The following is a 12,887-nucleotide window of genomic DNA, read 5'->3' on the forward strand; positions in this document are numbered from 1 at the left end:
GTATTAAATGACATCACAGTAGCAGCCATGACAGTCAGTTTCTTCTGACAATAAGGGTGGGGGATGTAAAGACCTTCTTACTAATGCAACAAGAACATTTTATATAAGGATCCCATAAAGAAAAACTTCACCACCATACAAATGACATAAGCTCAAAGTCTAATGTTAACTTTGTTTTTTTGCAGGTAATTAAACTGCTGTTGGATGCTGGGTCAGATTTATCAGGAACTGAGAAAGAGTCTCGAGTCAGAATAGCTCATTTGGCTGTAGAAGCAGAAGACTTTCAGGTTAGTCATAGAATATTATCACACAATCACATGCAATGTTACAGTTTTACTGCAATGCCACTTACATTTGGAGCAGTTTCTTATGGACTGGTCATATTCACTAGTAAAGCACAATAAAAATATGGCATCTAATTTTTTTAATGTTGTTGTTTTGATGTGCTTCTTATGTCTTTATGTCCTTTCATGAGACATAGTTACTAACAGATTGGGCTAGTGCAAGTTTTGTGGTCAGTAAGTTCCCAGGTTTTCTTCCTGCAACAATATGACCCACAGAATGTGTCTAGCTTATACACTTCTAAAGTGGTTCACAAAAGGGTACAATCCTCTTGATCAAATGGTTACTGGTGGTGACACATGGTTTCCAAATGTGAATGTTGAGAAAAAAAGAGCAGGCTATTGACTGGGTTCACATCAACACACAAGAGCTTTTGAAATATCACCAGGCTACTACTTGTTCCTTTCCTTTTTAAAATGGCATTACTGTCATTAGAAAGGCATTTTGATAATGCAGTTAATGGGGTGGGATGCAGCAGGAAGTTCATCAGTGCACAGAAAAATACTTAAAAGGCTGTGAAGAGAAATTCAGAACAAATGAAATGGAATGTACAGCTCTACCATGCTTCAAGAACTGTCAAGTTTCAACTGAAATTTGTTTGACCATCCTGTGTATACCACTGATCTGACTCTCAGTCATTATCATAGTATCTTATCTCTCTTGCAGCATGACAAAATATTTATTTTCATGTAATTTCAGAAGTGATTTACTATCAGAAGGCCACAAATACACCTGAGATATGATATTGAATTCAGAATTTTAGACCATTGAAAAGTAGATCTACAATTAGCCCTACAGAAAGATATAGCTAAGAAAGTACAGTGTGAGTTATTAAGCATTCGCAGTAGCAACAACAACTACAACAACAACTGTTACTACAATAACTGCTGCTACTACTACTACTGCAATACAGGAAGAACAACAAATTCCTAGAAAACTTAAAACTAGGGTTGAAGGCAGTAATATGTCTCTGACTAAAGCACATAAAGGAGGGACGGAAGTACTGTTAAATTAAGCAGATTATACAAACAAAGTGGAATAATTTTTCCAGTCAGTTCAGCTACTAAGGCTACAAAAGGATCCAATCGCTGAATACAATGCACATTCTAAGCAGTTAGTAAAAAAGTACTCCAGCTTACTCTGTATACTTATGTAACAGTATTCTTCAGATGAGCTGTATGGCTCTCCCAAAGTCCACAAACCAGACATGGCAATCCAGCAAGTGGTTTCTGCAGTACAGTTATCAGTGCACAATATTGCCAGGAGAATGAATGTCATCATTAAGAAAAAACTGAACTTCAAAGGGAAATATAACAGTAACAGTTTAGATTTTGTGAACAAGCTAACACATATTAAGATTACAGCAAATGCAAAATTATATTTTTTTATGTACACAGCCTGTGTCACGAATTCCTGTGAAAGACTATGTAGATATTATGTCACAGGCATTGTATTTGCATAACAGTAATCCGCAAGAACAGCTGAACATAGTTAATTCAGCAAAATGTTGCTTACATCAAAATGATTTCTGGTTTCAAGGGAAATCCTAAAAATAAGCAGAGCGTTTAGCAGAAATATTACATTACATTAATATTTGTTCCATAGATCATGAATACGACATTTTGTAATGACGTGGAACGTGTCACTTTAACATAAGTTTTCTTTACATGATATAATCCTTTCCATGATTTATTTTTTTATAGTTACTACTTCATATCTAAAAATTCATTGTGTAGAAGGAGTTATTCAGAAATTCTTTTAATGTGCCTTTAAATGCTGGTTGTCTATCTGACAAAACTTTTAATGCTATTCGGTAAATGACCAAAGATTTTTGTGGCACCACAATTCACCCCTTTCTGTGCCAAAATCAGATTTAACCCACAAAAGTGAAGATCATCCTTTCCACCAGTGTTTAGCTATGCACTTTTCGAGTGAGATGGATTATTTCATAAGTGAATATATGTATTGTGAAGGTACTGTGAATGTCCCAAGTTCCTTAAATAAATGTGGGTGGGCTCCAGCAATTATTCTGATTACACACTTTTGCACAATGAATATTTTTTCTCTTAATGATGAATTGCCCCAAAATATGTTGCCATATGAAAGCAGTGAATGAACATAGGCATAGTAGGCTAATTTACTGACATATTTATCACCAAAAACGAATAACCATAATAGCATAAGTAGCTGAGCCTAACCATTTCAGCAGATCATTGATGTGTTTCTTGCAATTCAGTTTCTCATCAATGCACACACCCAGAAATTTTGAATTTTCTGCCTTAGCAGCAGACTTCTGTTTATAGTCTATGTTTATCAATGGTGTTATGCCATTTACTGTACAGAATCGTATAAACTGTGCTTTCTCCAAGTTTTGTGAGAGTCCATTTGCAAAGAACCTCTTAGTAATTTTCTGGAAGACATTATTTACAATTTCCTCAGCAGTTTCTTGTTTATAGGTTCTGATTACTATACTTGCATCCTCAGCAAAAAGAACTAGCTTTACTTCTTCATGATTCTAGAGTGACAAGTCATTAATATATATTAAGACCAATAAAGGACCCAAGACTGAACCCTGTGGGACACCATTCTTGATACCTCCCCAATTAGAGAACTCTGCTTATCTTTGCTGACTATTTGTACTGTTAATTTCAACCTTCTGCATTCTTCCAGTTAAATATAAATTAAACCATTTGTGCACTGTCCCACTCATACCACAATACTTAAGCTTATCTAGAAGAATTTTGTAGTTCACACAATCAAAAGCCTTTGAGAGATCACAAAATATCCCAATGGGTGATGTTCGGTAATTCAAAGCATTTAATATTTGGTTAGTGAAAGCATGTATAGCATTTTCTGTTGAAAAACCTTTCTGAAAACCAAATTGACATTTTGTTAGTACTTCAGTTTTATAAATATGTGAAGCCACTCTTGAATACTTCAAGAGTTTTGGATAAAGCTGTCAGAATTGAGAATGGGTGGTAGTTGTTAGCATCAGACCTATCCCCTTTTTTATGCAATGGTTTAACAGCAGCATATTTCAGTGTGGCTGGAAAAATGCCCTGTTTCAGTGAGATACTACATATGTGGCTGGGAATCCTACTCTTCTGTTGGGAACAGGCTTTTAGAATTCTGGTGGAAATGCCACCAATTCCATGTGAGCTTTTACTTTTGAGTGAAATTATTATTTTCCTAATTTCAGTAGGAGAAGTGGGTTGAATTTCAGTTTTATAATAGCTATTCAGTTTTATCAATGACTATTGCCTCTTCCACATACTGTGTTGTATTTTCTAATGAACAGCTGGATTGTATTTTCTCAGAAACACTTAAAAATAATTATTAAAAGTATTTTCTACTTCAAACTTTTTGTTAACAGAATTTTCATTGAATTTGATACAAATATAGTCTTCCTGTGCTCTCAGTTGCCGTGCTTCCCTGTTAACAATGTTCCAGATTGTTTTAATTTTATTATCAGAGGTGCTAATCTCAGACATAATGCCCATACTTCTGGACTATTTGATAACTTTTCTTAATACAGTGCAGTAGTTTTTATAATGTGTGAGTGTTTCTGCATCATTACTCCTTCTAGCTATAAGACACATTTCCCTCTTCTGTTTACAAGATATTTTTATGGCTTTAGTAAGCCATGGCTTTTTAGATGGTTTCTTACAATTATATTTAACTCTTTCCTTAGGGAAACTTGTTTTCAGATATATTCTCAAAGGTACCATGAAATAGATTAAAATATAAATTAGCATCAGGTTCCCTGTGCACCTCATCCCAGTGTAACTTTTGCAAGCTTTCCCTAGAATTTGCAATTGTTAAAGCATCAAGTGAACACACTATTTTGGAGGACTGGTTTGCATTACTGCATGGAGCTACGTCATATGCTGTAACTACCTGTTGCATCATGATCAGAAAGACCATTCTTAGCAGAAAAAGTTTTTATCTGATTACATTTGTCTTTCAGTGTGCTACTTTCCTGTATTACTGGAAAAGGAAAATCAATAAGTGATGTCAAATTGAACAAACCAAGGAATACTTGAAGGTCATGCTTTCTATCAGACTCTTTCAGAATATCTACGTTTAAATACCCAGAAACAATAATTTCTTTCAATCTGTCTGACAGATGGCACAACCAAAAATCCAAATTTTTCAGAAATAGCTGAAAATTTCTCAATGGGAACACCTCTACACAGCTAAAATTATAAAAGTACTGTTATTTAGTTTAAGCCCACAGGCACATTCTTTCATATGTTGCTCTCCACAGATTTTTTTTAGTTTCTAAATTTTTCACACTATGACAAATTTTAACATATGGCAACTTCTCTCTCCATAGTGTATCTGCTTTCTTGTACTGAAAGCTTATATCCACCTAGATTTATCTTTTCCATGTCTTTGACTGTATGATGTTCAGACAGGCACAGTACATCTATTCCAACCTCAGTTTCTAAATTTTCTAAACAAACAAGAATCTCATCTACTTTGTTTTTTAATCCCCTGATATTCTGATGCAATAAACTGATGTTATTTTTCACTATACTTTTATCAGAATCTTGTGATACTTTAACATCTCTAGTACTTGCCTGTCTGAGCTTCTCCTTAAGCTTAAGTTCAATCAATGTTGGATTATTGGACACTGATCTTAGCCTAAAAAAGAAGTACTCACAGTGTTGTTTTTCTGGGGGAATGCTGGGGGATGCGTACCCCTAAACTTTTTCATCGGCAAAGTAATTTTTTTTACGATGTTGAGAACTTGGAAAAGTGCCAAAGATTTATTTCATGGACGTAAATATTTTATTTAATTTTTTTGTGTTGGTAATTGCAATACAAATTATACCAGTGCAGTCTTTGGTGGGAGAAGTGATGTCATTGACTGTTTCAAACTTTTCGAAGCAGCGGCAACCATTCTCAACAACTGAATCGCTGGCAGCCAGATCGACAAGCATGTAGTAGTCTCGCCCACTAATAGTGGGCGATGGTAGTGCTAAACGGATATGCGTACACTCAAACACCGAGCTACGGATAGATGCCTCTACGGTCCCGCTACCAATATCCTTTGCGATTCATTGTGGAAAAACTTTAAAGCTTTGGTTGCTCACTTCACAGCTGCAAAAGACGATCAAAGCAGGGAATCAACTGACAGAGGTATGTACAGTGGTTTATTGAAGTACATTACCAAAGTTGACTTCATTCTCGACTTGGCTCTAATGTGTGATGCCCTTCAAGAATTATCACAATTAAGTCTTGAGCTACAGTCAAGATACATTACACTGTATTCCGCCCAACAGAAGATCAGAAATCAGCTGTTGGTGTTTGAAGAAAGAAAAGTGAGCTGAGGTGCTCATTACTGGGAAGCTCTCAAAGCAGTCTAAGAGCTAAACTTCAGAGAATTCCACTGGAAAAGGGGGCAACTGTCAGACATCTTGAGCCCAGCATATTTTACGATTGTCTGAAACAGCGGATGGAGAATCGTCTTCTGCAGACAGAGGATATTGCTATCTCTGGATGTGCAAAAGTTTTGGACTCATCAAATTGCCCTGAGAATCCTGGAATAACATATGGTGAAACAAATATCAAAACTTTATGTGGTCATTTTGCTCTTCCAGAGAGAGAAACATGTAGAGGATTTCGGGAGTATTTGATGGAGAAGAAAATTCCAGCATCTGTCCTTCATCTTCAGAATGCACTGAAATGTGTTGCTATATCAATGAGTGAATGTGAACGTGGGTTTTCCCAAATGAATCTGATCATCTCGCCAACAAGAGCGTCATTTCATCTTTCCACAGTCAGTAATCTGATGTTCATAAAGTTGGTTGGTCCTCCACTGATGTTGTTCCAGCCCATGGACTATGTATGCACTTGGTTCATGAAAGGCAGACATCTTGCTACTGATAGCAAGAGTGAAGTAAGAAGGCATGAAGACTACAGCAGCAATGAACTAAAGTCAGTTTGGAAACTGTTGTGATGCTATTAATGTAAGTTTCACTGTAGTTTTATAGTTAAATAAGTTTTCAGCTGTATTAAAAATTGGGTCAGTTGAAGCATCCTGTATGCCATTTCGGGAGCCAAACAAAGTTGCAAAAGATTTTTGTAGTGTAGTTTCTATTGTTGTTGATGATAGGTGTGGATGGTTTTTGTTGTATTGTGTCTTTTAGTGGTGCTTTATAAGTTAAAATATGTGTTCGGTAATATTTCTTTGTATTGTTTTGTATGTCGGAGGGTTGATTGGACTCACCTGTCTCATTTGATGTGTATTATAGGTCAATTGAAGTGTACTATACCATTTTATTTTATTGTTCAGGGGTTGATGGGAATCGCATGCTTCATTTGAGGTGATGTAAATTGAAGTGTTCGATACCACATTCTCTTGTATTTTTGGGTATTTTTCGGTATCACCTGCTTCATTTGAACTAAGTCAACTAAAGTGTTATCCCAGCCAATTGACCCTTCCCTTTCCTATTGAGATGCAGGCCACGTTGTGTGAAGTCCCACCTACTAATAGTATGAACAGGAACCAAACCTATTGTATGCCTGACAAAGTAGCCACCTGAAGCAGATGATCTAACTCCATGTTGACCCTTCTGACAGAGCTGTCCAGTTGGGGCCGATTGTACTGCATGAAAGCAGTAAGAAAGACAACATTTGTATGGTTCTTAGCAGATGCTTTCTTTACCAAGTAACACTCAGTATTGTAGCTATTATCCATGTCATACTGTCTCATGCTCCAACCATTATCATAACATGATCCTGTTCTGTAAAACTCTTGCACAGTGATCCTAGACCCTCTATCACTTTGCTAAGGTATATACTGGACTTGAAAAACCTTGTCACCTGGTACCTGTCACCTAGTTTTTCCTGCAAGATCTGGCCCACTCTTCTTCCGTGGCTACTGCCTAACAGAACTTTCCTCCTCTTTTCTACTTTTTTTTAGGAACATTTGGTTTCCTGGTGAAAGTCTGTTGCATATTAACTACACTTACGTCTACCTAAACCTCCCCCTTAGTTAACTGAAGTAGCATGACAAATTTATTCTTTGTGCCAATGATGAACCTGTCAGATACTGTTCTCTTTCTGTGGCCCCTGTTCCTTGCTACCACTTCCCACCTGTCTTCTCCTTTCTCCCCCATTAACTTCATCAGTTCCTCCCTAGCGCTATCCAGTCCAGCATTAAGGGCTGTAATCTTCCTTTCCTGTTCAGCTATTTTCCTATCCCTTGAAGATATGTTGCAATACCATGGAAGAGACCCATTTAGTTCCCCAATTCCCATGCCACTACCCCCCCCTCCCCCCACCCCCAAGTAACCATCTGTCACAACAGCTCCATAGAACCCAAGAGTATTCAAGTGTGTGCTGTCTGTGCCAGGGGTACCAACTTCTATCCATGTTGATGGACATGTGGGAGACTTGAGTTTCTGGCAAAACAAATTGTTTATGGTACAGATCTGTCAGTGATGTTCACTGAATGTAGAAAGGTTCCACCAGACAACTCCAGAAGTTTTTGGAAAATATGAACCAGTGACATACTAACATGAAGGTAAGTGTGGAGTTAGGAGGTTCCACCATTAGTTTCCTAGACATAAAATAGCAACCATAAATTTAAAATTTACCAGGAAGGTTACTTGATTGACACTTTCATACCATCTTTCTCTCAAAATCTAACTGCCTACAAACACGCAGTATTCTAACATATGACTCACCATCTCCTTTCTGTTGTCCTGTCCCAAGAAGACTGTGCCCTGGAAGTCAATACAAGAAAAAACAACAGCCACAAATAATGAAATTGGTTCCAACATTATTGAAAAAATTCTCTACAAAAAATAGGAGAAGCAAGCCAAATCCCTACTGTACCCAGTGATCATTGTAGTGTGGTTAACTTCTAAGAGCTAATGATTTATTTCCACATATTACACTATATTGATATTCGCATCTGTAGGTACATCCGATTTCCTAATACATGAAATGTGGAAGACTAAACTAGTTGAAAAATCAAACAGTAACACAATACATAGAATTCTACATGTCATGGAGTATTTACCGACACTGCCACTGTGCTTATCATCATGATGTAATGCTCTACATGACTCCATACCCCCTCCACCCTGCCCCCCCCCCCCCCCAGTACAGTGGTATCTGGGGTTGAATCAGACATAACGTCCAGCATGCATTGTCACTGTTTTCTGGAAACCAGGTGTTTTATTACTGAATTCAGTGGTGTCAGCATTTTATGGGGGAACCTCACTTAGTGTCACTTTTTTTTTTACAGTGCCTGTTGGCTGTCACATCTTGCTGGCATCCTGTTGGACATGTGTAATTTCAGATACTTCATTTTTATCCTTGGCAGTCATGGAGCCAGCCATCTTCATTGTATCTTGTGTATCGTAAAAGGCAGTGGATACAGCGGTAGACACGCATCTGATGTCTATTAAAAGTGTTGTTGCTTGTACCAAGCACTGTATATGGCCCTTCATACAGTGGATGCAGTGGCTTGCACACCATGTCATTTCATACGAACACACAGTTGCAGCTGAAGAGGTTTTTGGATATGAACAGGTGTCATCTACTTTGCTCTCTATGTGTCACTGGCTGAAGTTTTCAGATGTGCAGTTGTAATTTGCTGACAAACTCTGATACATCAACTGCATCATCCGTCACATTACTCATAAACTCCCCTGGTGGTAGGCACAGTGTTTGTCCATAGCACTAATTCAGCTGTAATGGGTAATGGGTAATGGGTAATGTGTCCATCCAATTTTGTGTAGCATGACACTGAAGGGCTGACTGCAGTTGGCAATGCAGGCATTCTGCTATTCCATTCACTGCCAGGTGATAAGCAGTAGTATGAATGCACTTAGTGCCCAACAAACTGGGAAAAACTTTGAACAGGTAAGCCTCAAACTGGCGTCCTTGATCTGTTGTAATGCATACCGGTATGTCAATCTGGGTGCTTCACCCATTGAAGAACATTTGTGCTAGTGTCTCAGCTGCAATGTCTTTCACAGGGAAAGCTTGAGGCCATCTTGAAAATCGATCCATGACCGTGTGGCCGTAGCTGTAGCCTTCTGATACTGGAGGGGGCTTCACAATTTCTGTATGAACATGTTTGAAGTGTTGACTTGGAGGCAGAAATGTGCCTCAGGGTGCCTCAATATGCCAAATGATCTTACTTTTCCGGCATATAATGCAGATTTTGACTAATGTCCTACAGTCTGCATCCATTCCTGGCCAGACGAAACTCTGACTAGTTTTGCAGTGGGACCCAGGGATGAGCCAGGTTGTGCACTGACACAGTTGCTTGTGATCGAAATTGATGAGTTATGAACAGTTGTACTTTTATGCCAGACGTGTCACAGTACAATACAACACTTATCTCTGGTACAGTCCTGTTTTGTAACTTCAATCCTGTTGGGAGGAGGAGGAGATTAGTGTTTAATGTCCCATTGACAATGAGGTCATTAGAGACAGAAGAAAAACTTAGATTAGAGGAGGAAGGGGAAAGAAGTCTGCCGCTTCCTTTCAAAGAAACCATCCTGACACATGTCTGAAATGTTTTAGGAAAATCACAGAGAACCTAAATCAGGATGGCAGGATGCAGGTTTGAACCATTGTCCTCCCGAATGCAAGTCCAGTGTGCTAACCACTGTGCTACGTCACACAGTCTATCCTGCTGGGTTATCCAATAAAATGCATAGCTCATCAATGTACTGCTGGGATTGAGCTAGGATCTCGTAATCAGTTGCATAGCTTCAACACATGAGAGAGCGTCTGCTGACACATTTGCCTTTCTTTGTGAGTCATAAACTGGCTAATATAGTCCAAATGTCGAAGTTGTCTTGGTGATGCTTTCCCTGGTTTCATATTGAAAGCATATGTCTGTGGCTTATAGTCCATGTATACGGTAAAGTGTCGGCCTTCTAATGAGTGCTGGAACTTCCTAACCTTGGCATATGTGGCGTATTGCTCTTGACCATAAGTTGCCCAGCATTGCTGTGACAGTGATGGCTTGCAATTGAAGAATACGAGTGGCTGTCAACTATGTTCCACTTGTTGCTGAAGTACAGCACTGATGGCAGTAGCTGATGCATCTACCATGAGCACAAGTGGGACGTGTGATGATGAATGATCTAATTGTGTAGCTTCTGCTATTGCTTTTTTTTTTTACAACTTGGAAAGCATTATCCATTTTGTCTGTCCATTGCACTTTATTAATTGGCTTTGGTGTACCCTTCAGAAGTTCATTCGATGGAGCTGTTACTAGTGCATGATTGCATGTAAATTTATGATAGAAATTACTGATGCCAAGAAAATGTCATAGCTTCCTAATTGTAGAAATACGTGACTGTGGTTTCCACCTTATATTGAAGGAGTTGGATGCCATGACGTTGATTGTATATCCCAGATATTGAATCTCTGTTGCCCCAGAAGTACACTTTGCAGGGTTAATAACCAGGCCTTGCAAACGTAAATGATCAAATATCTGGTTTAAACGTTCTAGATGTTCCACTTCTGACAAAGACATCACTAAAATGTGGTCTATGTAGACAAAACAGAAATCCAGATCTCTTGATTTCATCCATAAAGTGTTGAAATGTCTGCACCGTATTACACAGTCTGAAAGAGATTCTGATAAAACTCAAAAAGACTGAAAGGTGTCATTACAGCTGTCTTGTGTATGTCTCCTGGTACTACACGATGAATTTGATAGTACACTTGCACTAAGTAAGCACTAGAGACTATTGTCTTACCGTGTATGTTGAAAGCAAAATCTTCTATGTGTGGCACTGGATACAGATCAGGAGTGGTCTTTTCATTGAGTTGGCAGTAATCACCACAAGGGCACCATCCATTATGCTTCTTTGGTACCATGTGTAACAGGGCTGCCCAACTGGTGCTAGAAGCTTGATAGATGCCTTGTGTCAGCAAGCTACAAAATTCCTGCTTCATGAGTTTCAGTTTTTCTGGTGATAGACACTGAAGATGGGCATAGACTGGTGGCCCTGGTGTGGTAAGAGTATGGTGTTCTATGCTGTGCTTCATTGGCGCCAGGGTGTGCAATTGTTTTGTAATCTTGGGGAACTTTCATAACAGGTTTATGTATGGAGTATCCTCTGAAATTGTGCATACTGTTGTCTGAGTGACACAGCATACCTTTCCTCAGCTATCCAGATTAATAGTAGAATCTGTCAACCGCTGATGTCATAAGTCGGGAACCAGTCCATAAAAAAATAAGAAATCAGCTGAAAATGAAGTGTCATGTGGCGAGGGCCTTCTGTCGGGTAGACTGGTCACCTGGTGCAAGTCTTTTGAGTTGACGCCACTTCGCATTGATGGGGATGATATGATAATGATGATGATGAAGACAACACAATACCCAGTCCTTGAGTGGAGGAAGACTCATACCTGGCCATGAATCGAACCTGGGCCCCTTTGTACAGCATTCGACCACTCAGCTATCGAGGAAGACAGAAATCCGCTTCCAGAATAGGTTGCAACACATCTGCCACCATAAATTGCCTTTTGAATCTGCAATGTAATCTGAGATTAAGTATTAGTGTTGCGCACCCATATCTCCTGATCTTGTAGTCGTTGGCGGTGAATAGGCAGTAATCATCGCAGTTGCAACATGGTAATTGGGTTGCCATGTACACTGACACTTTCATCCCTGTGTCTACCAAATAATGTATTTTTGTATCTCAGTCTGTAATGAAAAGGCAATGTCTGCTATTGCCAGGAATAGCTGCTGCAGATATGCACTCTGTCTCATGTTTCCATTTGCGTGGTAGCATACATTTCTAGGCATTGCTGCTGAACGTCTTATGGTACCAGCAGTATTCAGTGTGTCAGGTGACTGATTGTGGCTTCATAATGATCGATGACATAGCTGACTATGAGTGCTCATCGTTTGCAGCATACCGATTTGTGTAGTCAGTTCAGCTAACAGTGACTGCAGGGATGAAAGAGTCACTACAGGCACATTATTTTGCTGTGAAACTAATGTTGACACACTCACAGATGGATACATTTCCACTAATCTATCTGCCGTCTGTCCTAGCGCTGTCAAAGCACCAGCACAGACCATTAAAATTTTCTGTGTATTGGAAGGTAGGCATTACAACTAGATGTTACGTAGTATATCGTCATTGACAGAATTACTCGCAAGTGTCCTTAGACAACATAGAAGTTGCAATGGGGTGTGATCGCCATATTCTTCTATTTGCAGAAGCTTTTCCAATCGCTTCCCCTCTAATTGCAATAGACATGTCGCTAAAACATTTTTAATAGATGCATATCATTTGGTGTTCAGAAGTGCAGTGAGGATGTGTTGCACTTCGACAGCCAGACCTTCATTTAGTGCTATGATGACACAGCTTTATTTAGTTTCATCTGACGATATCTGTGCTAACATGAACTCACTTTCCAGTTGTGTGAACCATAATACAGGGTTATGTTGCCAGAGCAGTGAGGGTTCGATCATAGTTCTGCTAATCCCATTGCTTACATTTGGTTCTACATTTATTGTTTAGTCAGTCATTTGAAACATGAAAATA

General features: G+C 38.8%; 1 protein-coding gene across 1 annotated transcript in view; it reads left to right on the plus strand.

The window, feature by feature from the left end:
• Positions 1-12,887, plus strand: part of LOC126093250 (serine/threonine-protein phosphatase 6 regulatory ankyrin repeat subunit C-like) — a 289,268-nt gene that overhangs the window by 254,081 nt on the left and 22,300 nt on the right. The window contains exon 15 of the mRNA XM_049908709.1: positions 186-287. Within this exon, the coding sequence (XP_049764666.1) occupies positions 186-287 (102 nt within the window). The remainder of the gene's footprint in view (positions 1-185; positions 288-12,887) is intronic.

This window comes from Schistocerca cancellata, chromosome 1 (genome assembly GCF_023864275.1).
Source record: "Schistocerca cancellata isolate TAMUIC-IGC-003103 chromosome 1, iqSchCanc2.1, whole genome shotgun sequence".
Taxonomy (NCBI): Eukaryota; Metazoa; Arthropoda; class Insecta; order Orthoptera; family Acrididae; genus Schistocerca; species Schistocerca cancellata.